At 36.6% G+C, this 27284-nt stretch overlaps 1 protein-coding gene across 3 annotated transcripts in view; it reads right to left on the bottom strand.

Moving 5' to 3' along the window:
• MET (MET proto-oncogene, receptor tyrosine kinase) overlaps positions 1–27284 on the bottom strand; it is a 147240-nt gene that overhangs the window by 28131 nt on the left and 91825 nt on the right. For all 3 annotated transcript variants that reach the window (XM_024555773.3, XM_045191474.2, XM_045191475.2), the window contains 8 exons: positions 19819–19953; positions 18868–19041; positions 14076–14236; positions 12478–12580; positions 12228–12364; positions 11354–11515; positions 10488–10587; positions 6252–6470 (listed from right to left, as the gene is read on the bottom strand). In XM_024555773.3, coding sequence (XP_024411541.1) covers positions 6252–6470; positions 10488–10587; positions 11354–11515; positions 12228–12364; positions 12478–12580; positions 14076–14236; positions 18868–19041; positions 19819–19953 — 1191 coding nt within the window. The remainder of the gene's footprint in view (positions 1–6251; positions 6471–10487; positions 10588–11353; positions 11516–12227; positions 12365–12477; positions 12581–14075; positions 14237–18867; positions 19042–19818; positions 19954–27284) is intronic.

Raw genomic sequence — 27284 nt, 5'->3', positions numbered from 1 at the left:
GGGAATTTGGATGGCTGAAAGAAAGCATGACCATTTCAGGGCACTGAGTAGTCAGGAGTCACAGCACATAGCTTTCCATCCAATTGGATTTCAGAGAAAAGGAGAGAGTGTTTGGTTCACATGCTTACATTGAATGAACTCTTACCCATAATCATCTTATTAATTCTCATGGGGTCTTGATAGTTGGCAAAAAGGAAGCAATTTAGAGAGTTAGTTGTTGTGCCACCTAACACTGACTAATACAGTGCAACTCAGCTCTGGCTTCACTTTTAGAATCATAGTAACAGCTTTATAAAATGCTGATGCCTGGGTCCCATCTCCCAAGACTCTCATTTAATTCATTTATGTTAATATATTCTTTTTGTGTTTGATTTGGGCAGTTTCTTTTCACCCTTATTGCACAGTTAAATCCTATACATAAATAAATTTATTTTTAGGAAAATTCCTGTAATATGTCATGTGACCCTTATTATGATTTGACTACACGGTTACCTATTTTGAACAATTACATAGTTACATGAGGATTTAAAAAACTATACAATTTGACATATTTAGTTAACTGAGGTTACCATTAGGCATTTATGAAATATTAATGCTTTGTTGAAGAAACCAATCATTAGCATGGGAAAGAAGTGAAAATAGAGGAACAGTTTCTCATATCAACAATAAATGAATACAGCTATTTATTAAAACACCATTACTTACAGGAAAGATATATCAAAACATATTATTTTTCTTATAGACAAAGAGCAGCCTGTTAACTGCAGCACTGATATTCTGTTTTATATGATCTTTAACACTTAGCAAACTGCTTTTACATACATTGTTTCATATGGATTTTAATAGATTGTTAGGTCAGACATTAACCTGGGAGAAGAAGTTGGAAGAAAGCACTTCTTTCTAACATGAATCTGGGGTTTAAGAAAAAACAGATACAGACAAACTCTATCCTTATAGTATGTATGTATACTCCATTGAACCAGGTCAGCCACACAGGGCAATTCAACATAGAAGCACATAAGTCTAATAGGTCACTTTGGGGCTTCAAATGACAACTTGTTGGTTAGGTCTGAGAAAGGCTAAGGCACTCACAGATGGGAGGGAATTTGGTGAATGACAAAGAAAAAGATTAAAGAGCTGGAGGACTTAATTTATGAAGGAATGACTAGAATATGTCTTGCTTGCTTAGATAATGACAAAAGCTGGGGGAAGGGATGAACATACTGCATTTACATTTCCAATACTCCTTGTAGGCTCAGGATCTCTTTGGATGTTGCATAAAGGCTTCTCTAAAACAAACACAGATCACACAGACACACAACTGAACCCCTTTTCATTTGTGCCTACTAAGGAACACATGAAAAGCAGTGACATACATAAGAAATTACTAATAGCTTTGTATGTTCAGTAATTATCTTACCAGTCTTAAACCCAAAATATCACAAAAGTGATACTGGTAGCCGACTATGATGTAACAGAGGGGCCTGAGTCAGAAAAAATAGAAATAGATATAGGCTACCTCTTATCATTTAAAATAAACATAGCTTTACAGAACTGTGGGGAAAAGGTAAATGTTTAGAACATTATGTACTTTTTCATTATTTTTAAAAATATTTTATTTATTCATTTTTAGAGAGAGGGGACGGGAGGGAGAAAGAGAGGGAGAGAAATATCAATGTGTGGTTGCAAGTCACACTCCCCCAACTGGGGACCTGGCCCACAACCCAGGCATGTGCCCTGACTGGGAATTGAACCAGCGACTCTGGTTCACAGGCCAGCACTCAATCCACTAAACCACAGCAGCCAGGGCTACTTTTTCATTATTTAATATTAAGTATTATCAAATAGAAGAACATATTTACACAATTAGGTGGGGTTTTTAGTCATTGAAATGGCAATATATGAATTTGTAAATAAAGAAACATGGAAGAAACTTTCTGGTCTTGAACCCCCTATACACACAGCAATTTAGAGGTATAATTATCTCATTTTATCCTCCAAAGACATCTTCCTAAGGTAGGTATCATTGTTATTCCTGCTTTACACATTGAGAAATAAGATTCAAGAAAGGACTGGTCATGAAGCAAATAAAATTCCATTTGATACAAAATCTGTTTACCATCTATTGTGTATTAGACATATTCTTTTTACTAAGAATATAAAGATATATAAGAGTTTCTTCCTCTCACTGTAATGTTAAAATGAATAACTTTCTAAAGTGAAAACTACTCCCAATGTGCAATATTAGGATGCTCCTTATTCCCCTTCCTTTCCAACTCTGGCCAGGTGTAACACATATTTCTATCTAGGATTCGGGCCCAGGGACCCATGTCTGAGCTGGTTATAGGAGACAGCAGAAGGGAGTGGAATTGGGTAGGATTTTAAAAATAGCATTATAACAGAATGGGTCTTACAAGTTTTCATATATCATGGTGGCCACAAAGTTCAGTCTGGCAAAGTCAGCTAAGGCCTTAAGGTGCCGGTTGGTACCAGGACTCAGCCAGGCAACAGTGCAGGGAGTTTGGCAGCAGAACACTAGTGAGTTGATGATGGTGGCTGCAGGGGCAGATTTATAATTTATCCAGAGGATATGAGTGCCTTGGCTTAGGAAGCAGGCCAAAGAACCTTCACAGAAAGCTTCGAAACTGAGAGCACAGACTGTTAATAGGCATTTGGGGAAAAAGTTCCCAGGTCACCTGAGAAAAGTTTGGTGAACAAAAATTAAACTGGTTTCTTCACAGGTGCTGTCTATGTGCCCTGAATTTTTTTAACAGAATGCATATTAATGTGTAAAGTACAGGGAAATGCTAGTTTATGAGTACCATCAATAAGAATATATCTTGATACTGGGCTGCATAACCTCTAAGAAAAGAGTTCTTCATCCCCATCCTGCCTGGAGATAGAAATGGCCTCACAGTGGTTGTGGTTGGGATTGGGCCTATAGTTGCAGGTAAAATTGTCAGAAGGGGGAGGAAGAAATCTCTGGCTGGCTCTGGGAGGCAGACTGGTTTAGATCAGAACTATGCTACCTTCTATATGTTTGATTTAATTTTTATTTTTAGAGAGGGGGGAAGGAGGGAGAAAAAGAGGGAGAAAAACATCGATGTGAGAGAGAAACATTGACTGGTTGCCTGTTGTACGTGCCTCAACTGGGGACTGAACCCTCAACCTAGGCATGTGCCCTGGCCTGGAATTGAACTGGCAACCTTTTGCTTTGCAGCACAATGCCCAACCAGCTGAGCCACACCAGTCAGGGCTATGCTCCCTTCTGATGCCCAGACACTGACACAGGCCTTCCTGACCTCCCAGACTTTGTTCTTGTGCTCACAATATCATAGCCCAAGTCTCTGCTCCCTGCCTTAGCTGACCTAACTGCCTTCTGTTTCCTATTTTAGCCGACTTCACCAGACTGGACTTGTGAAGTATCTCTGTAAACATATATAAAAAGTGTTTCAGAAAAACCCACAGGCCACTGTCAGGCAGTCCTTGTTCCATCATTAAATACTGTACTTCTCTAGTTCCACAAAATATGCTCATACAGAAAAAGTCATATAATAAGAATTGATTTTTAGATATGTAATAAGAATTGATTTTTAGATATTTGAAAAGAGTTTAGAGCTATTCCACTTAGAAAACTGTGTAGATATCTATATACCACATGAGAGAAAAGTCCATTATAAAAGGTATTTTGGTATACATGGAATAAAAGTTAGAATGAAAAGCACTGTAATTTAGTGGAAGACCAAATCAAAACACTTGAGTATAAGTCCTGGTTCTACTGTTCGACATCCTTCCCCCACCCTAGGTGACCCAAGACAAATCACCTAATCTTTTTTAACCTCTGTTTACTTATCTGTAAATTGGGAATAATGATCACTGATTTCCCAAACCTCACAAGGTCCACATGAATCTCAGATGAAACAATGTATGTCAAGGTACTGTGTTAACTAAAAGGCCACACAAAGTTGAGCTGCTTTGCCATAGACACTGTGCCCTAATGTCTACTCCCAAAGAGATGTCTACTTGTAAGGACACTGTCCACCACTGCTGCTAGCTGACTGAGCCTTGCTCATAAGCCTCCCCACATCGATGGGTTTTCTCATCTGTTCTGAGGAGTGACTGACCCTTGGTCTCTATTACATTCTCTGGCTCCAAACTTGGCTGACCCTCTTCTCCATGGTGTAGTCATTAGACTATCTACTGTCTAAGGCAATTCTCACAACTAGGGCAGGAAACTATCATAATCTCTTTTCAGCCAAGGAATTCTTATATGCATGGCTGCTTGTGGAGCATGAACTCTTCCTGGCAATGAAAAGGAGTAAATCTCACTCTAAACACGTGATTCTGCCCACAGTGCTTTCACTGGTGGAATACAAACATACTTCATACTCATGTTTTGAATGGTAATTGGACATGCACAACATGAAATAAAACAGTATCCCTTCTGTTGATTAAGAAGTGTCTGCTGCTTGTCCAGAAGAGGGCTTTTCTTTTCTAATGCTTTGCTTTCTTAGATTATGTTCTAAGAGAGGTGGAGGTTTTAATGTGATCAACTTCAGGGATTGGTAAAGGGTTAAAGTACTGTTACACAAATATTCTCTTATACCCTAGATTTCATCTTATACTTAAGGAAAATGAAGTATGGGAAATGACTGAATCATGATACCAAAACAGACCCCTAAACTTGCCCTCTTTCCCCCAGATTGTCACTCTGTGAGTGACAGGTGCTATACACTTGTCAGAGAAAGGAGTCAATCTAAATATAAGCAAGAGAAGAAAGTGTTTTGTGCCTGTTTCCAGAGACCCTTTGGGGCATGTTGGGAACAGCATTGAAAGGCTGAGATGATGTCAAATCTTATTTTTCTTGGTCAAACAATGTAGGATATTGAAAAATGGTACTTAACTTATAGAAAAAGAAGTTTTCTTCACATAAGACTGTGCTTGGAAGGATAGATAAAGAACTATGTATATCTAATCCTTCTATCAGAGACATAGGGATAGAAAAATATTGGGCATCATCTGGGCATAAAAATATTTGCAAATAAACTTTTGTTTTCACCAAGAAAAAAACCAAATGGAATCTTTCAAATGGCAAACACAGTAATTGTTGAAAGCAAAAGGTCACACTAGATTAGTTTTATTGAAAGAAAAGTAGAGATAAAAGCTTTTTCTCCCTTTATAAAACTAATTAAAAAGCAGATGAAAGAACTTTGCTGCAGTAAACATGTCGTTCATTGAAGCAGGTTTCCATTTAATTTCATGCTGGGTTTGCTTAATTATTGTACAAAACACAATTGCAAGATTAGTAAACTTGCATGAGCATGAACGTGTGTATGGGTTTGGCTGGAGATAAAATCTTGTTGAAAAAGAAGAAAAATTTCAGTAGAAACATATTATTACTTAGATGAACATGATCTATGAGAATTTATATTACACCTAAACAAGAACTATCCTATTCTATTATTTTGTGTTTGTTCATATTTGCGTTCAGACTATCTTTTAGGTAAAAAATTCTAATTGTCTAAAAACAACATGTTTAAGGATATTTTGGTATTTCTAGTGAAAGGCTATAAATAATTAAAGTTGATCATTTTGTCTGCTTTATTACTATTTGAAGTAAAAAAATGACTGAAGCAACATAAGAGAACTGTATTCTAGTTACTATTTCATCACTTGTCAACCCACTTAACCTCGCTGGGCTTTAGTATTCTTTGTTTGCAACAGGCTGGGTTAGAAAAGATGATCTGTTGTTCTCCAACTAAATTGTAGTCAGAGGCTAATATATCCTAAGGTAGAAGAAACCCAGCTCCATTTATAAATCAGCTTAAAGATGACTACCCAGACATAAAATTCTAAGTATTTCAAGGAAGTACAGAACTGCAATTGATGCATTTACTTTCGTGGTTCTTACCTTTTATCTTATAATGAGCTCATTTAGGTATCCAGGAAAATACATACATAACATCAGCAGGATAATGCATCACAGGCAGCCTATTTAATGGATTTGTGTCCCCCATTTGCTACTTTTTAATATATACACAAGAAAGAGTTGTTAAGTGCCTCCTTAAAAGCAGTCTATGATTATATACTCACCTTTTAATCTTATGCCAAAAATTATTTTTTAGAGCTTAGATATTTGCTGATGTAGTACAAGATAAAGACCAACCAAGTACAACAATTCTATTCACATAGCTATGTAGTCAATTAAGTGCTCGTTGATGATTTAAAAGGGCATTCTGAGCATTTCTTACCTTAATTTCCAGTACATTTTCATTGCCTATTGAGATCACCACTGGCTTTTCAAAAGGCTTAAACACAGGATTATGTACATAAATGAGATCGAAGTATTTGGAATGGATCCCATCTAACATGAAAAAGGCTTTAGTTTTCAGGGGGAGTTGCAGATTCAGCTGCTGTAGTGAAGGAGTAGTACAGCAGATTATCTCTGAATTAGAGCGATGTCGACATGCCTATAGGAAGACAAAATCACCCACTGTAAACAGAATATGGCTTGACAACATCAATTGCAACTTTCACATCTCACTGTTTCAAACAATCAATTAAAAATGTAATTTTTGAAAAAAATCGGCATTTAACTTTCTAATGTTTAAGAACACATTTCGGGAAATACAATAGATGCAGAATTATCTAAACAACGCAGTCTGCAAAGAAACATAGAGCTTCACTTCCTCAGAACAAGCTATGTTGATCTACCTGAAACTGGCTCGCCCTCCATCACTTAATTTTTCGTAAGAAGATAGGACAGTCTCCTGGAAGGACTACTTTCTCATTTATGGAACAGCTATGGCACAGTGGAAGCTGAACTTTGTGCAATTAGAAGTCCTTATTTACATCTGAGCTTTAAATCAAGCTGTCAGGGCCAAACCCTTACTTGGAAACTCAGTTTCCTCATTTAGGAAGTAAGATTAAAATGTCATTACAATGTGTGATACTATATGGTAAAATGCTTTGTCAACTGCCAAGCACCATACGGTTCATATTATAATTTACTAAGTTGTTAGGTCATTTTTCTAGTGTGTTTTAAGATTATCAATTACTGAGTGCCAGCTTCTATACAAAATTCTTTCAAGGTTTGTCTCACTTAATTCTCGCAATAATCCTATGAGATAGGTGTTGTGATCACTCACATTTTACAGATGAAGAAACTGGACTTTTAGAGCTAACATCACCAGACCAGGTCACACAGGTCTGAGTGGAAAAGTAAGGAACATAAAACCGACTGCCTTAACTTTCATGCCATAGGTACTGCTTCTTGCTCACCCTATAGTCTAGGTTGGTAAATCTTTTCCTCTGCTATTTTACAAAGACTTTGCTATAATAATTTCATGCCCCATCATCTCTCATTTCAAATACTCCCCTTTGGAATTTTTATTTATGGAAGTTTGAAAAATGTGGTTTCTTCTTGATTATGCTTAGACTAAACCAGCAACACAAAGTGGCACACTTAAGATAAAATGGTTGCATTTTTTCCCCAAGGAAAAGACAAACACACAACAACATCCTTTAGATTTCCTTTACTTTGACAAGCAGAGTTAAAGATAAAACAATTACTTATGTCTACAACAGAAAAAGGGCTCAGGATATACATAAGAAGCACAAATAAAATTGGGTATTTGAGTCCTGGCTGGTGTGGCTCAGTGGTGTGAGTGCCAGCCTGCGAACCAAAGGGTTGCTGGTTCAATTCCCAGTCTAGGGTTCATGCTTGGGTTGCAGGCCATGTACCCAGTGCGGGGCATCCGAGAAGTAACCACACATTGATGTTTCTCTTCCTCTCTTTATCCCTCCCTTCCCCTCTCTAACTATAAGTAAATAAAATCTTTTTAAAAATTGGGTATTTGACATTTTCTTCTAAAAATAATGAAAAAATTATCCTATGTTTAAAGTGTATGCTGAAGCAGATAGAGAAAACTGATACATAAATACAATATAAATAAAATCATTTAATTTTATATCAAATTCATATTATAATGCTGAAAGCAATTTATTCCTATCATCTTGAAAAAAGGAAATGAACAGTTTTACTGCTATCACAATAATTCTCTATATAATAACAAGAATTTTGAAAACTACAATAATCTGCTGGCTTTTGAGACATAATGTACATTAATAAATTAATACACATTTTGTTAAAGCGATTAGTATTTTAATTTTTATTTTCTTTTCTGTTAAATTTATTGGGGTGACATTGGTTAATGAAATTATATAGGTTTTAGGCAAACAATTCTATAATACATCATCTGTATGCTGTATTGTATAATCACCATGTCAAATCAATTGGTGATTATACAATAATTGATACAAGATTATACAAATTTTGTATACAAAATTATACAATTTGATATAAGATTATCAAATCTTTATTTTTAAAGATTATAGTTTATTGGACTTAAAGTTATTGTAGCTGGATCAATACATCTAAATCAGACCTGACTAAGAGATTTTATTCGTTAATTGATGAATGGGCTCAACTAATCATGGTCAGCTTCAAATTCCACAAGCAGCAGGGAACATGGAAAGAATATGTCTCTTTATGAAGTAGTTTTTACAGACAACAAACACACTCACTGAACTTTATATTCTTGTCCAATTCTAATGCATAGTTCTATTGTACTAGTATTATAATCTGTTTGTGGCTAAAACAACAGAAGTTTACATTTCCTGATATGTAAACAGATAGAATTTTTATCTTCTACCATTGTTTGAATCTTCCTTGGCATATGCTACTCTTATGTCACACAGGTTTTAAATAAATACTTGCTTATAAATAAATGAAGAAAACTAAGAGGAGTTCTGTCTGTTGTTAAAATGCTGGTGGGAGAGAAGGAATAAAATTTAGCCATATTTTAATAAGAGGCTTGATGTAAATTAGATAAGCTAATGACTACTCAGATTTCTACTTTAAAAAGTATATGACAACACCAAAGAAGGTTACTGTTATTCTCATTTGGACAATAATGGTATACTTGGCTGGAGAGAATTGGTGTCCTTTAAATTAATAGCAGTGGTATTCTAACTTTGTTTGTGGCTGTGTGTGAGGATTGGTTTCAAAGCTCTCTACTTCATATGGTGACTCCCTGGAGTACAATCTCTCAGGAATATAAGAATCTAATAATGCTCTTTAGAGGTGATGCAATGTGGCTGATTGAGAAGGTCAAGAAAATTTCATTTTGTGTGACCTTACTGTTTGGTCTCTTGGCTTGACATTTTTAGCCCCAAATTGGTTTTTGTAATTAAAGAATGCTATGGCCTTAAGTCTTCAAGAAATATTGGGTGGGTAATCTAAAAGAAAGTGCTATAATTCAATCTATCACCTGCCCAATCAAGACCCTGCTTGAGAGGGGGCTCTGAGAACTTTCATTCAAAGTGAGTACATAAACCCAACTAGATTATGGCATTTCATATCAGAGATAAACAACAAAAATATGAAATCTCTGTAAATAACTCCAACCTTCCTAAGGTCTAAACTAAAATTACCATTATTTAATGTGACCTACATAAATTGTTAGAGCACAAAACAGGTCAATCACTTTTAAGGACGCATGCAGTTAAATTTGACTGACCTTACAAATAAAAAGAAAGATGAAGCAATACCAAAGAACATACATACACTAGTATATAAGTATTCTAATGCTCTTTCTCATTACTTGATAGTGTTCTAACAAAGGGACAAGAAGAACAGTAAGAAGTAAATGTAAAAAAACACTGTGTGCCTGCCACTTAGACACGGATGATGCTGAAATATTGGAGACTTTGCCCATGGCTTTTAATTGAGCAAAGGGGTTGATGTTCTATGGTGCATTGAAATAGGGGGGTTACAGGAATGCTATGAACTGAAAATTTGTGTCACCCCCCCAAGTTCATTTGTTGAAACCCTAATCCCCAGTGCAACAGCATTTGAAGAGCTTTGGGGAGGTAATTAAGCCACGAGGGTGATGTTCTCATTAGTGCCTTTATAAGAAAAGATATGAGAGCTTCCTTCCTCTTTCTCTCTACCCCTTATGTGAGGTTATGATGAGAAGATGGCCTTCGGCAAATGAGGAAGAGTGTCCTTACCAGACACCCAGATCTGCTGGCTCATTGATCTTAAACTTTTCAGCCTCCAGAACTGTGAAATAAATGTTTCCTGTTGAAACCACCCAGTCAATGGCATTTTGTTGGAGCACCTTGAACTCACTAAGACAGGAAATGATGGGGTTTGTATTTGTACTGACTGTTTTTAAAAACACTGCCTCAAATTGTTAATCATCATTTGTGTCTAAACATTATGTGCATGTGTATTATTTTTACAATGTTAGCACAAGGCAAGATAATTTTAGTTGTTGAATAAAAGTACTACTTGACTTACATTGCAAGGAAGGTAGCTAGCAAACATTAAAGGCAAACTGAAATGTCCTATGAACCATGAAACCCAGTGGTAGAGGCAGGGACGCAGAACTTTAAGCACAGCTATCACTCAAAGGACTTACCACTGTGAAGTTCCTTCCTACTTCATGCACATTTATTACCATCCTTAGGACACTAACGGAATTCAGGTTTTTTCCAACACCTGTTATTGTGCTCCCACCACTGGCAAAATAAAATAGAAAAACAGCAATATTGAGAGGTTCTTTCCCTACCAAGTATTTTAAGAAAGAAATTCAATTAAATCACATGCAGTTATTGCAAGTTGCAGCCACAGCCAAAGTCAAATGAAACCTCAGTGGTAACAGTTCCTTGGAAACAACTTATTTAACTTGAAAATATTTTTAAAATTTACATTTCATAAAATGAAGAAATGCATTTGTCTATTTATTCATCAACTATGCATAAGAATTTTTTTCCTCTGAAAAAAATACAAGAAGAATGAACTTAACTATTGTTGCTAGACTGATAGAATTAATGGAAACGAGGCAGACTGAACTGGGTCCAATGAGAAATTAATTCAAAGGGATGCTAGATTAGGGAAAAGCTGTGTATAAATCGGGCAGGGGAAAATGCACTGAAGAATGGGGGGAAAGGGTGATCTCACTTTGGGGCATTAAGGTTATGATACAATTGACATGGACATCACGTAAGTGCATAAATACTATGATGCCACATTAAACTGTTTTTACTGAAATCCATTCAAAATCTCATAGACCAGGATAAAATGTTCCTTGGCATGAACTAACATTGATAAAGTCAAACTGCTTTCAGAACAAGAATATAGTTTTTACTCCTAAGTTAGAAAGGCAGCTTTCAAAAGAAATGAAACTGCATCAAAGCTAAGATAAAAATATCCTTTTGACTACTTGACAGCCAAATCATCCTTATGTTCCTTATTTTCTTACACCCACCAGAAATTTTTACTTACCTAATAAAAGATTTGGTTGGATGAATTTCATAGACAATAGGGTCTTCCTGGTAACTGAAGCTGTCAGTCTCTCGGTTGGCTAAGTCAATTTTCAACTTAACAGGAAACTCAGTTGGAGTGGTTTGGGCTGGGGTATAACATTCAAGAGTACTATCTGACACACTGTACCAAAGGAAAACAAACAAACAAACAATGAGCAAAATGGACATTCACATTAAAGATATACATACTCATATTCTAAAATTATATAGTTAAATAAAAAAGATATCACTCAATGTCTCCTAAATAGGAATTTCTTGATGTGGCCTAGAAAAATGCTCTTTCTAATGTAGGCTGTTTACATCTGACTAGATCCCAAATTTAGTCTTGTTTGAACAAGCCACCCTTGACTTCAAGCATTTAGGATTTTAAGCAATTATTAAGGTATCCTTTTGGTATGTGATTAAACTGAGCTGTTCCAACTCTAAGAAGAAAAAATATAACTTCCCTCCAAACCCAATCTCCCCCAAGTTTGTCACCTCCCCAAAGTGATTTAGTCTAATTGTAAATCTTGATGGAAATGTTTATTTTAATTTATTGTCAATTATTAGAACCTCACAGCTCATAGCATAGCTAGGATACTAAGATAAAATAGGAGAGAAGGTGAATGGAAAGAACAAATTTAACAGTGGAATTAATAAACAATAAGGTTAGGGTAGAAAAATGAGCAAAAGGGAGTAAATGCATTTAGGAAGGAAGAAGTTTTATCAGCAGGACAGTAAAAGATAAATATCTTCAATTCTTTTCTCACAACAAAGAATAATTTTTTCTTGACTTGTTAGATGTACATATTAATCCTACATGACTGATGCAACTAAAAATAAATTTACACCACCTTTTTAAAGCACAGGTTTTTCCACCAATTGAAATGTGTCTAGAGTTCCCACTATTTAGGTACTTTCCAGTTAAAGTAAGTAAAGTGCCACCAGTCTTAGGACCATAACTTGGAGAAATACTTGTTATTATAGGATCCTGATGAGAGATAAAAACAAAAGAGCAAAGTATCTTGTTAATTTTATAACTCTAAGTAGATTAAGTGACAATTAAATATCCTACTTCATGAGAAAAGTAATGTTTAGACTTACCACATAAGAAAATGTACTATATTGCGCTGTCCCTCGATCACTTGAAATAATTATGGACATATTGAAATGCTCATTCACTGCAGGAGCAACTGTGCATTTTAACCTGAAAAAAACCCCCCAAAGTTTAATATATTACAAATCCAAAGGAGGCATTTTTTGGTTTGGCTGACTACTCTAGCTAGCAAGCAGAGTTTTGTGTAAAGCATTACAGCTGAAAAGTGTATAATTCTATTTCTATACTATTATGCTAACTTAATATTGTCTGTATTATATTATTTATACAGACAAAACAGGAAATGTTAAACCTCATCAATGCAGACTTCACCAAGTGAAACATTCATAATACTCTAAGTCTAATCCTATAAAACTGTAGGTATAATATTTGGCATACTTAACACACAGCATTTCAACAGCATATAAACCAATGGCTAACTATAAATAAGCAAAATATCTTCATTAAAGTATGTCAACAGGTATATTATTTAAAAATAGTGAAATTGTGATAGGTTTTCCATAGGATTATTTAAAAATAATCTTCTAGTCCTGAAAAAGTATAAATATAATTTGTTTTGTTAAATATCTTTTTAAAGAAGAGAATGAATTGTTTCACTTTTATGGGCTCTAATTTATAATGCAATGACTAGGAATTTACAAGGTATATTTTCAGAATGAATCTGTTTTGGTCATTAAGCTAAACAAGTATGACATTAACGGATGTTTCAATCTCAGTAAAATGAACAGATTTAGACCTTTGTGCAGTCCTGAAAGGAATTCTATTAGGTATAAAATAACCACTTGATACACTAGGTTTAACCATAAAACTTTAAACATTTGGCTGTTGTTACTACATGGTATCTAAAGGTTTTTGGATTCTCATTCATTACAGGATTCAAATAGAAGGTATGTATAAAATATAATAGAACAAGCACAGGTATTGGATCAGGAAAGCTAAACTCAAAGGCCTGTTCAACTTTTACTGTCTGGATTACTTCTGCTAAACTACACTCCATCTCTCTGAATTTCAGGAACCCCCTTGGAAAATAGAAATGGCATTGCTATTTCCCAGGACTTGGGAATGGTTAAATGAGACACACTCCTTACATTACAATGTCAATAAATATCAGCTGAATGTAAATTTAAACTCAGCAGAAAATGAGTCTCAACAATGTGTTTCAGCTACTCTACATTTCTGAGGTTTAGAAAGTGAATTTAAAAGACAGAATACATATTGAGCTATTTACTGATTTTTACAGGAAGAGCCACTGGGTACTATATTTGAAGCCATTAAAAACAGAGGGACTCCAACCAGTGCTTTCAAATCTACCCAATTTCTGAAGAGTTGTTACAAAAATGGCTCAAAACTCCTAGATGCTGGATTTTTCTCTTTTTTTCACCCAGGTAATGTCACCTTTCTCCCTCCTTAACCCTGGCAGTAAATAAGATTAACAAAGTAAGACAAAGCAAATCCACAAGGGATGAGATAGGCCAAGACTCTTTAACTTAAGAGATAAACTTTTAGGGCAGTTTTTACAAACATACATTCAAAAACAAAACCTGTTTTCCAGCCACACCCCAGCAAAGCATTTTAAAATCCTTACATATTTGTTGTACTTTCACTTAAGGTCAAGGTGCAGCTCTCATTTCCAAGGAGAATTCTGGTTTTCTTTAAATCAAATTTACTATTCCTCCTGAATCCAAAGTCCCAGCCGCATATGGTCAATGTTGTCCCTCCTTCCAGAGGGGCACTAGCTGGGAAAACCTATGAGGACAATACAGAATTTTAAAAACCCAATATATTGTCTTTTATATGTATGGAAAGCAAAATATGTATGTTCAAATAGTCTGAAATTATTTCATTGTCCCACTACCTAAAAAATTTAATTTTCACTGAAGGTGAATGGTCACAAATTTCAGAGTATCTGGAACAAACATGCAAACTATCTGACATGCTGATGAAACAAGTTGTTTTCAGGAGATCCAGAGATGAGACAGAGAACAGATTCGGCCTGGGTGGGAATGAAGGGCCTCCTTGGGCTAATCTGAAATGAATTCATCTTCTGGGAAACTTCTGGGTCAGAGAAGGCGTGCTTTGGACTCAGACTTTTATGCTTGTAAGTCTGACTGTAACTCCTTCATGAGCCTCTAGATGAAACTCTGCTCAGACTCATTCATCGGCCTTAGAAGCCAAGCTCCAACATATGCCGTGCTGTGTGTGCTGCACTCCTGTTGCTGTGATGTCCCCAACCCAGAAAAGAAAGTCACCCCGCAAAAATACTTCTTTTTAAATCCAGTGTTTCCAGTTGCATTCAGCAGCTTTCATAATATCAAACACATACGTAGATAGTATTCAATATATATCTGCTACTTATTTACAAATCATCTTCCATGTGCCAGACAGCAACACATGAATAAGTTAATTATGTTCTTTTATTTGTTAACTCACATTTATTATTTATTTGTGATTTTTCTTTAAATATGGTCACTATTTGATATATACCAGTTGGTTAGCTGATACACTCAGCCTTTAAAAAATGATGTAATATTTAATACATTCAATATATTATTTGTATTAGAAAGTAATATTTAATACATTCAATATATTATTTGTATTAGAAAGAGATAAAAACAGAACAGGAGAGAGCCCCAAATGTGATCTTTATTGCTGTAATGTTTCTATTGATCTCCCTTGGCATTATTTTATGTCTCATTTCCCGGATGGTACCCCGACCCGCCCACCCTGTGCAATGTTAAGTAAATAATAGGTTCATTTTATTATTGCAAGTTTACTCTTGTTGTGTGAAAAGTAAAGTTTAAATTTATTAATAAAACTTTGGTAACTGTAAGAAGATAGCATTGGGATCTTAGGAAGTCTGTAAGACAACAGTTCTTAGACTAAAACTATTAAAACAAAACAAATTTCCAAGTTAAAAATAAGCTTCTCCCCAGCAGCTTTGTGACAATTGAGAAAGGAAATACTCTTTTGGGGGGGCACATTGTAAATTGTGCTGTGAAGTACAATGGTGGGAAAACAGCACTGCCGCAGAGGAACTCCAGAAGGCATTTGTTTAAGGCCAGTTACTGAAAATCTAAAAGTGATTCTTGTACAATTTAGAAGGGCTCTTAGCAAAATTCAAATTTGCCACTATTCCCATTCTTCCCAAGCAAACAATTGCAAACCAAAGCCTTAACTTTTCTTGTTTACCAAATCCCTTTAAAGTTTTAACTTAATGCTTTTGTGGTATCTGTTTTACCCATAAAATCCATTACACGAGTTGTGCCTTTTGTGAAAACTTACCTTGTCCATGTCTAGCCAAATGAGAACTGCTAGGAAAAAAAATATCTGTTTATTATTTTATTAGAAATCCAGTAGCAGAGAATAAGACACCTCAAGCTCCTGGACTCTCTTCAGCTTGAGATACTCACGCAGCTGCTGTTCCCTCTCCTAATGAGGCTCCCCCAAGAAAACAGCTGCCTAAAGCCTAATCCCACAGATGGATCCCCCCTCTCTAAGTAAAAACTGAAGTCTGTCACTCTACATGCATCATGACTTTCTATATGAGGCAAAGGGATTGGGGGATGATTTGAGAAAAGACATTGAGAGGTGTTCAATTGGTGCAATAGAAATAAATGGGTGTTGTATAAACTTGGCTAGACAATCAGGTTTTGAAAGACCAGCTCTGCTTAGCTTTTTTCTCCAGACTGAAATACTAGAGGTGGGCATCTGAGGATTTTCCCTAGCTTATGGGGTAATGTTCACTCTTCCAGGGGGAAAGGAAGGAAGCAGCATTGGACTATACACCCTTAGATAGAACTAACAATGGGCTGGCAAACTCTGAGTTATCCTGAGGGGCAGAGACACTGTGGGAAGGAAATGTGTGTCGAGCATAAAACCACAGAGGCTGGGTCTCCCACCTGTTTGAATGGGGGAGACATAGCTACGAAAGGAGCTATAGTCCTTTCACAGGTGAAAGTGAATTAAATGATAATGTTTTCAAAACCCATCAAGATAATACATGAGAAAGCTAGAAACAACTACAAAAATCTTGGAAATTAAAATTTGTAATGTATCATAGTAATGTAAGCTATTAACTATAAAGGAAACCAGGTGAGGAGTATAGGAAAACAACAGCAACAAACTTTGGAAGATTAAAATTTGCCTCTTCAGTAGGAAAAAAGTCACAAATATACTGGTGACAGTGTACTGACTGCATGACCCGTCCCTCCATAAAATATCACTTCTTATCTGAGTCTTCTTATTAATTAATAAACTGTTTTATTGTCTCACTGGGACTGAATTCAATCCTACAAAATATGACAATTTTATCCTGATAAACTCAGAATACATGGGAAAGGGTTACCTTTTCTAAAGCATTTCTCATTGCTCTTTAAGTACAAGATCAGACAGTATGTTTGAAACAAAATAATGGGCTAGCGATCCAGAAATATCTCATATGTGGAACTGTAAACAATTTCAGCTACTGAACATCATATCATGTACCTTGAAAAGCAAGTTAACATACATTTATCAGAAAGTGACATCCAATACCTTCGCTGGGTTTTGTGCCTCCAGAGTTTAAGAGAGATAAGAAAAAGATGAATAATCTTATTTTTTTTGCAGTAAGAATGCTGAATGTCACGCTCTAGTGCAGCATGAAATCTTCCTAACAACTATGAACCGAAAGGGATTTACGGACTGGGCTGCACCACTTTCCTCCCAACCGCACAGCCCAAGCCTCGCTGACTCGGGCATGACACAAAATTGCCAGTTAGAATGTTGGCGTTAGGAAAGGTGAGAGACGAGGAAAACTCAAACAGGAGGGATTTTCTGGTTCTAGAAAATTCTAAAATATTTATTCTGTTTTTGCCATTTTAATGTACCTTCCATGACAAATAAAGAGAAGCCCATTGGATAAAGTTAAATGTTTCATTTGTACAAGTTCTCAACCCACTCTTTATTTAAAACAACAGCTTGGCTATTTTTGAAAAGAAATTGTGATTTAACTGCATGTGTGAGCACATGTGTAAACACAAACACGCACACATACCACACTCCTCATATCTCTTTCATGAATAGCTGAGCTCAGCTTTCTAGTGTCTCAAATTTCCAAGACTGCATGTTTACAAAAGTATAAAATTCTATGTGGTTTTAAAAGTGTATTAAAGAACAACAAAAAAGGGTATATAGATTTAACTTCTTCTTTCTGTCTCCTAGTTTGTTCCTTGGCTGATCGAGCTAAGTCTTAATAATTGTGTCACATCCAACAGAAATTAATTTGGTTTAAAACCTAGTCACCCAGTACAAATGTAGTCCCAAACCATAGCTAAATGAAAACAGTCATGCACTTGGGGGCAATTCCTGTTCTGACTCGTACACTTTGTTTACTCGGGTTTGAACCAGGCAACCAAGACCTTTAACTTGAATCTTTCACAAGGGACCATTTACTAAAGTCCAACTGTTCCCATGCAGGCAGAGAAAACATACACTGGGTCCTCATCAGGGAAGTATTTTCAAGCAAAATGTGTTTGGATCAAGACATTTTAAAAAAATGCCAGGAAGAGCTGCAAAGTGTCAAATATATCTTATGTAAGTAAGGCAACAGAGAGAGGCAGTGGCTGCTATGTCATGGCTGAAGTGTATTGCTAGAAACTATGTTCTCTAAGAGCAGAATCGATTTTGTCTTGAGACAGATCTTCCCAGTGTCTAGAAGTATGCCTGCTGTGTAGCATGCACTCAAATATTTTTGGAATAAATTAAAGAATGAAATGGCTCCCACAGTCTAGATTTTAGTATAGTCATCAACTATATCTTTATGGTTTTTCCAGGAACTTGAAGAGAAGGTGAATAGCCACCCATGGGTGTTGACTATCTACTTGCCCAGGGAAGTAATCTCTAATCTCATCTGTGATGAGACAAGGCCACCATCTCTGGAGTCAGACAGGAAGAAACCTGATCTGTTTGCCCCAGCATGGCTATGATCTCTAGCTTGCTTGGTACTGCGTACACTTCTGGGTTAGACCATGAGGAAATCTCTGTGTATGGTAGAGGGTCACATCTAGGCACCTGGCAGATAAAGTAGGTGGTAAGGACTCAAGAGAATGGGGGAGTCAGGAGGGAAGAGGTCCCAGTATGAGAAAACGGGGAGCTTATTCACACAGCACTGAAAGAGGGCCATTGGGCAAGGAGAACATCTCAGTGAGTGTGAAGCAAGCACTTCAGGTGCAGGACTCAGGGGACATGCCCCAATGCCGTCCTAAAGAAAAAACGTGGCGGGAGATGGTGCTTTGGCTGATTTCTCTTAGATAAATGAGTAAATTGAATTTTGGATTTTTTTTCATTAGTAGGATTTATGTCTACCAAAAAACATACTGATAACTGCCAGAGATTCCTACCTCATAGATTGTAGGATGACAAATCTCTTGAGTCCATGCTCCACTGGGGCATTTCTCCAATCGCACACATTTGTCATGGCACCAGCCACACTGTACAAAGGGAGGGGCAGAGAGGCACTGACTGCAGGACTGGAAATGTTCACAGCCCAGGCCGTTCAGAGGGATCTTGGTGATCTGTAAAGAAAAGTGATGGAAAGAGCTTCCAGAAAGCTTGTTTGTTAAATAGAAATTGAATATGTCAAAGATACACGTAAATATAATTTTATAGTCTACTATAGTTATCACATCTATGTGTGCAAATCATGTAATAATTATTAGGTGATTAAAGTAAAAACCAATCAAATTCCTTTCATCTCTCTACTGTAGGTATGTATGTGATAGAAGTTACCATGAGTATCCAGCAAACATAAGCACTGTCATGCAATGCTGGAGGTTCTCTTTAGTAGAGATAGTTTGCTGTGTTTGAGACAATTTAAAAATAACAATAGAGTATAATTTAAGCAGCTGGAAAACACACTTGAACCCCTGGGAAATCTAAGTAAGTTTACATATTATTCTGGCATCAAGATGCACCTCCCTGTCTCAGAGAAAAGGGGTGATTGGCTGGTGTCAGGGTCCAATATGCATTTTTAGGATCAGTCTGCCTGCACCAGAGCTCTTCCCTTAGGACTGTAATACTAATTCCGCATGTTTGTTTTTCTCATTGAGAAATATAGGACAAAAGGAAAAGTACTCATTATGAAAAGGACTTTCCTTAGGTCTTATTTTCCCTGAATAAAAATTTAACTTGATTTCAGAAGATCTCTGAAATACTCAAGAAAGAACTTGAAAGAGGACAGGTGAATACAAGACAAAGAGAGGAGTTAAAAAGGAAACACGACACTGGCTACAAATACCCACTCAGGAAGAACGGCATCCATGGCACCTCCTTGGTGTGGGAACAGGGCTTACCTTCTTCCCCGTGACAACCAGTGTGTAGCCATTTTGGTTTAATGGCTGTGCCACCACGGCTTCTGGAGACACAGGGTGGGAATCCAGGCGAAAGTTCACGTGAGGGGTTGATGATCCTGATCGAGAAACTACAACCTGAGAAATAAAACAGAAAACACCTTTGTTCCAACAAGCTCTGTTTAAACATAAGGGGAAAATGTGGATGATAATGGTAGTAATAGATTAGGAGAGCTCGTGGGTGTTAAAACTAAAGGGCCAACAGTTTATCTCATTGTAAATCTATGTGGCATCTTCTAATCTTCTGCCTTGAAGATAATTCATCTGAATCCCCAAGACAGGCTTTTCCTATGATCTTTTAATGGTTTCTAGGGAAGGACATCTCCCAGTCAATCAGCCAGCACATGCAGACCAATCCTCATGATTGTACTGTTAACTGAAGGAGCCACAACTCTTCCCAGAACACTTGTGCTATGCGGATTCTGGATAATTTTTAATCTATCCTTCCAACTCTCCCCATCAGGCAGCTTCCCTTGCTGTAATGGAAAATATACTGGACAGGGATTCAGGAGACTTGGACCTAGTTCCAGTGTTGCTACTCTTAAGCTGTATTTATAGACCTTTTGAAGTCAAAATAGGCCCTGAGCTACTTTGAAATGATGTGCCATCATTTTTATAAACCATTGTTCCACCATATGCTTTTACTTGGATTATAAACAAAGTACTGTTTCTCAGTCTGCTTTTATAGTAAGACCTGATGGATTTTAACAATGTCTTGGAAATGAGGTTTGATAACTGGTGTCATTCTTGTTTTCAGGTATTTAATTTGGGGTGCTACTTAGCTATATAATTTCCACTCGCCCTACTGCTATAACCCAGTAATAATGAAGTCTAGGAGTAAAATCAGGATGACTGTCTGAGATGAACACTCAGAGTTTAGGAGAGTTTACAGGTGCTTAGAGAGACTTTCCTTCTTAAATGAGGGTGCTGGAGGCTGAGCACAGGTCTGGGCTTGAAATTGACTGTGAAATTTCCTGACATCTCAAATACCCTTTTAGTTTGCACAGAAAGTGTATTTATTATATTTGCCATGGGACTGAAATCAGAGAACAAATATGTTCATTTGTGAGACTAGGATTAGTTAAATAACCACCCCTTCTACCTCAACATTCTCATCTTTAAAATAGGAATGAAAATTGTGGGAGTCAATAACTGCTTAGTACCTAACAAACATATACAACAAATAAATGTTCTGGGGAACCAGTAGTAAATTTTTTTCTTAAACACAATGAAGGAGTCAGGTAGCCTGAAACAATTTGGGAAGATTCCCAGAGTACTGGTACCTAATTTGCTCCTAGAGAATGAACTGTTGATAGAGAAACTAACCAAGCTGTAATAGAGCCCTGAAAGTTAAACATCATGACATTTCCCCCCTCCCAACATTTGTTCTACCCCAAACACTCAACGCTTTCAAAACATTTCCATTTAGCAGGGTGGCGATATTTACACAGAAGTTAAATGATGGATCAAAGGTCCTTTGGTCAGGATGGGAAAGGATGGAAACTATTGTTATTCCTAAATTTAGAGCCAAATAGGTATTTGTGACTTTTGCAGTCAAAGTAAAAAGAGGTTCAATTACCAGTCCTACCTCCCTCTGTGTGCTGGTTACAAGCACAATATCTGGACACCAGACTTTGAAAGCCTCTATCTTAAATTATCCAGATTTCAGTTACACAATTTTCCCATCTTAACTCACTTCTGGTGTTTACCAGTTCTTGTTTTTTCCTATCTCCTATTTCTTACCCCTCATTTTCATATTTTCCTGATGGTTGCCAATTAGTTCAAACTGAAAAGATTAAAATCTCCTTTTAAAAGATTAAAATAAAAAACTCCTTTTCTCACATACAAGTCAAGAACAAAATAAAACACCAGCCTCTCTTAATACTCTGAGCTGGTCTCTGTCTCATTCTGTGCTTTCCACTTCACTGAAGATTATGCATCCCTTGAACCTTCCTCTGAATATCTGCATTCTGTGCCTATATCTCTTGTATCTTCCATTCCATTCAGATCTCCTAAATAACCACTACCTCCTAGTATCCTTTTTTCTATCTTCTTGCTCTTTTTAATATCATTTCTTGTATCTATTAATAAGCAATATCTTCTTAATTACTAGGTCATCATCTTTGACCTTATTAAATATCTGAAGACTATCCAAATATTCATTTTTCAGAAAGGATTAACCTTTTTCTCTCTCTTTTCCTAAAGAAGTTCTTTGTACCTCTGTCACTTGGAAAGATTGATTCAGGTAAGACTTTTTCTCTGGAGAGCACCATACAATGCCTGGCCAGAAAGTGTCCAGCCATGTACTATGAAAAATAGAGACATTTATTGAAGAAGATACAAGGTACAAGAAACATTGTACATGGGACAATGATGGCTCAGTCCCTTTCAAAGTAGTCATCTTGCCACCTCACATAATTCTCCCAACTGCAGCACGGTGTTCCTTCTGCTCTGGTAGCAGAAGCTGCAGAATGAATTTTGCCATGACACGTTTCATGCCAAGATCCTGCATCAAAATTTTGGACACAGTAGTTTTTTGAATCCCCAGATAAGCTTCTAGTTCTCACACTGTCAGTTGCTGATCTTTGTTGATTGCAGCCCATACACATTCAACATTCTCACGTGTTCTGTTCGTTGCAGGCCTTCCAGAACATGGAACACTTTCAACAGATTCTCAACCATCTTTGAAACGTTTGTGCCACACTTTTATTTGCAATGTACTCATGACATCTTCCCCAAAAGCCTTCTTTACTAAAACTTTACTAAACTTTACTAAACTTTACTAAACTTTACTAAACTTTACTAAAACAGTTGGCTATGTCTTCTTGTGATGATCAGCTAGGATGAGTGTGGCTTGTTATAGAAAATGGGATGAACCTGAGAAGACAGGAAGGCTGTGTGGAAAAGTGAGATAGCTGGAATTTTGAGCAGAGGTCATACCACAGATGCAAATACCTTTTTAGTTGATCATTAGCTCTTCCTCTGCAGGGATACCTAAAGCACCAAGAATGCTTTTCTATCATTAATTCCTCACTTTCACTCATTGCCCAGATTCTAAATAACTGAGTAACTACTTTACTCTCAAATGCCCCTGAAGCAATGTTTGCAAAATTAGGAGTTCCTTTTGGTTGACACAGAGATATTTCTAGGGACAGAACTAAATCTAGCACCTAAATTTAATTCATATGATAAATCACATGGCAATGTTATGATACTCAGTATGAAATAGAAGACTGGCAATTATCTTTTGAGTTTTACTGTGTTGATAACTAATTTTTACTGTTTAGGTCTCAAAATCTTTTTCTAATACACTTGGGGTGGAGGAGTTGGGGGGAATCTGAATTTACTTAATTGTTGTGGCTGTGATCTAAAATTGTCTGGGACAGGACATGGGGAAGAAATATATGAACAACTAAAATAAATCCTTTGTGGCAAGGTCCCTAAATTCATAAGCCTGAACAAAGTAATTAAAAAAATTTTTTTATCCTCACCCAAAGATATTTTTTCACTGCTTTTAGAGAGAGGAAGAGAGGAAGAGAAACATTGACGTGAGAAAAGAGCACCAATTGGCTGCCTCTCTCACACACCTAGACAAGGGATCGAACCTGAAACCTTGGTATGTGCTCTTATTGGAAATTGAACCCACCTATGGGTACATGGGGCAATGCTTCAACCAATTGAGCCACACCTGCTAGGGTTTGAACAAAGTAATTTTATGTGATATATCTACAAATACATGAAGTCTGGATTCTCTCATCCCCCACATAAACATTTTTTTAATTACTGTATTTTTTGGACTATAAGACATACTCCCCCCCCCAAATTTGGGGGGGAAATGGGGGTGCATCTTATAGTCTGAATGTACCTTACCTGGCTCGCTGGAGGGGGGGTTATTTATGTTATTAAATATTTTACCACATTTTTTGCTTCAAAATTTTTTTCCTATTTTCCTCCTCTAAAACCTAGGTGCGTCTTATAGTCTGAAAAATATGGTAAACTGTTTTAGAATTTAATTTTCTTTAAGAATGATGAATACAATTTAACATAACACCTATACATGGCTTTCTGTCTACTCTCCATTTTTTTTAAAGTGGACAATAAATTGTTCTTAGTGTACCCACAGATTTGTGCAACCATCACCAAAACCAGCCTTGGAACATTTTTACCTCAACCCACACCCCTTAGCCATCATCCTATCTCCCCATATTCTCTAGTCTCTGACAACAATAATCTACTTTATGTCTCTATAGGATTTCCTACTCTGGATGTTTCATATAGATGGAATTCTGTAATGTGTGGTCTTTTGTGTCTGACTTCCTTTACTTAGTATAATATTTTCAAGGTTTATCCATATTGGAGCATGTGTCAGTACTTCATTTCTTTTCATTACCAAATAATATTCTATCATACAGATATACCACATTTTATTTATCCACTCATAAGTTAATGGATATTTGGGTTATTTCCACTTTTTGGCTATTGTAAATAATGCTCCTATGAACATTCATGTGGGAAATTTTGTGTGATTATATATATCTAGAAGTGGAATTTTGGGGTCTTATGGTAATTCTATATTTAAGTTTTTGAGGAACTGCCAGACCAATTTCCATAAGGGGCACATAATTCTACATTCTCACCAGCAATGTATGAGGGTTCCAATTTCCCAATATCATCACTGAAATTTGTTATTTTCCATTTTCTTAATTATGAACATCTTAGTGCATATGAAGTGGTATTTCATTGTGGTTTTGGTTGTTATTTCTCTAACAAAGATTTAATTACATTAAGTCAAGGTAAGTTTACTTCTGGAGGTTCTACAATCTTCCATTCATTCCTCCTCCCTGAAACTGAGTACTTACTTGGTTGGGCATCACCTGCTCAGTCTCCCAGTGTTTTGAAGAGCATTCCTTCATGGTCAGACAGGGCTTTTGTAAAACAGCATTCTACAGAGGCTGGAAGTGAGGGAAGGATAGAAAGAACAAAAGTAGATTCTCACTAGGAGAATCTGTCAGAGTGGGAAATGCAGGTCACTCCCTAAGTGCTACTGTTTTTTGAATATTGAAGTGACTCTTCCTTTTATAAAACAGAAAAGATACAGTTCTATTTCCAGGCAAATAGAATTGAATGGGGTCTCTGATATTATCTAGACTGATTTTTATTTAAAAGTTAAGAAAAATAAAGGATGTCTATTAAGAAATAAGGAAAACTTCAGTTTTAATAAAAATAATGCAAATTATTGAAGTTTAAAACTCAATGAGAAAAATATGGAGTTAAGAGGGGAAAAAAATGTGAGTGAAGTTGATGATACCATTAAGAAACAGACTGGCTGTGACCTTAAAGATCCAGGAGTAGGTCTGCTTTCCTGGTTCCCAGTAGCGTCTGGCACATAGTAGATCCCAAAGGCATACCTATTGCCTAAATATATGAATAAGAAGCTCACTTAAACTTTTTCCACCTTTTTATTGAATGTATTGGGGTGATACTGGTTAATAAAACTATATAGGTTTCAGGTGCACAATTCTATAAATACATCAACTGTATATTGTGAATTTATCACCCCAAGTCAAGTCTCCTTCCATCATCACTTATTTCCCCTATACCCTTTTCTACCCTCTAACCCCTTTCCCTCTGTAATAACCATACTGTTGTTTGTGTCTATGAATTTTTTATCTTTGCTCAATCCCTTCACCTTTTTCACCTAGCCCCACAACCTCCCTCCCCTCTGACAGCTGTTCTCAGCCTGTTCTGTATCTGAGTCTGTTTCTATATTTTGTATGTTAATTGTTCAATATTTTCCACATATGAATGAAATCATATGGTATTTATCTTTTCTGACTGGCTTATTTCACTTAACATAATGTTTTCCAGGTTCTTCCATGCTGTTGCAAAGGGTAAGATTTTCTTCTATATTTACAGCTGAATAGTATTCCATTATGTAAATGTACCAAATTTTTTTATCCACTCATCTACTGATGAGCACTTGGGTTGCTTGGAAATTTTGGCTATTGTAAATAATGCTGCCATGGACAAAGGGGTGCATATATTCTTTTGAATTGGTGTTTCAGGTTTTTTCGGATATATTCCTCGAAGTGGAGTCACTGGATCATAAGGCAGATCCATTTTTGTATCATTTTTTAGACTCTAGTTCATTTATTTCTGCTCTGATTGTTATTATTTCCTTTCTTCTAACCACTTTGGATTTTGCTTTTTGTTCTTTTTCAGTTCCTTTAAGTATGAAGTTATATTGTTTTTTTTAGCCTTTTCTAGTTTTTTGAGATAGGCCTGTAATGCTATGAATTTCCCTCTTAGGACTGGTTTCTTTCTGTTTCACAGATTTTAGAGTTTTGTGTTCTCATTTTAATTTGTTTCAAGGTATCTTTTGATTTCTTCCTTGATCTTGTTTGTTGGGAACTGTCCTCCCTGGTTTCAGAAACTGTAACCCCTTGTGGCTAAGGCTGAGTAAAAAGACCTTGGGACCAGAAGCTACTTAGGAGACAAAGCTTATCTTCCTTGTAGGGGCATCGCCTCTGCCCCCTTTCACCTCACCCTGTTTGGCCCCAGGTGGATGACCAGTTAGCCATTGATAGGTAAGATTCTTCAAAGGAGGGATGACCTAAGACAGGCACAGTTGTGAAGGGCCCTTCAGGGAAGGACTTGGGGGGCTATAGAAAAAGGGGATGATGGACCCTCACCCCTCAGCTTTGACATAGCCTGAGTCCTCATTTTGTCTTCAAGGAGTCTCCTAATCTCTTGGCTGCCTTACTTCCCCTCCCTCACTTAAGCCTGAAACAATGCTGCAGGTGGGTGTGGCCCTGTGGTGGAAAGGGCGGGTTCCCTAGGGCGATCAGGCTTAAGAAAGAATGCATAAAATCCTATGAAATCTACTTTGCTAATACTCTCAATTTAAATGATAAGGGTCCAAGCATGAAATGAGTTTGTTTTCCAAAGTTTTATGGTCCTTTAGCTATCTATCTGACCCTGACTCTGAATAAGCCCTCATAGTTTTTTGAGTGTTATTTATTGTTTGATCATTTCTGCCTGATGATAATTGATGAGCTTTACATAAATACCCCTTATTCCTATGCAAATTAAACCCAGTAAAAGCCTGTCTAGGCAAGGGATGGGGCCAGCCCTCTCTTTCACTGAGAGAGCTGCCATGTCATCCCTTTTCCTCCATAGGATTTCTGTAGTCCATGTGAATTTGTTTTGTCTCATCCATAACACCATGGACACTGCGGGCTGGTGCCCGCATCAGTTGTTAGCCCATTCATTGTAATAACATGTTATTTAGCTTCCATGTTTTTTAGTGTTATTCAGTTTTCTTCTTGTGATTGATTTCTAATTTCACAGCATTGTGGTCAGATAAGATGCCTGATATGATTTCAATCTTAAATTAACTGAGAATTGTT

Source organism: Desmodus rotundus, chromosome 6, assembly GCF_022682495.2.
Source record: "Desmodus rotundus isolate HL8 chromosome 6, HLdesRot8A.1, whole genome shotgun sequence".
Lineage (NCBI taxonomy): Eukaryota > Metazoa > Chordata > Mammalia > Chiroptera > Phyllostomidae > Desmodus > Desmodus rotundus.
Note: the sequence above shows the minus strand (reverse complement) of the source record. Positions and strands in the feature narration are given on the sequence as shown.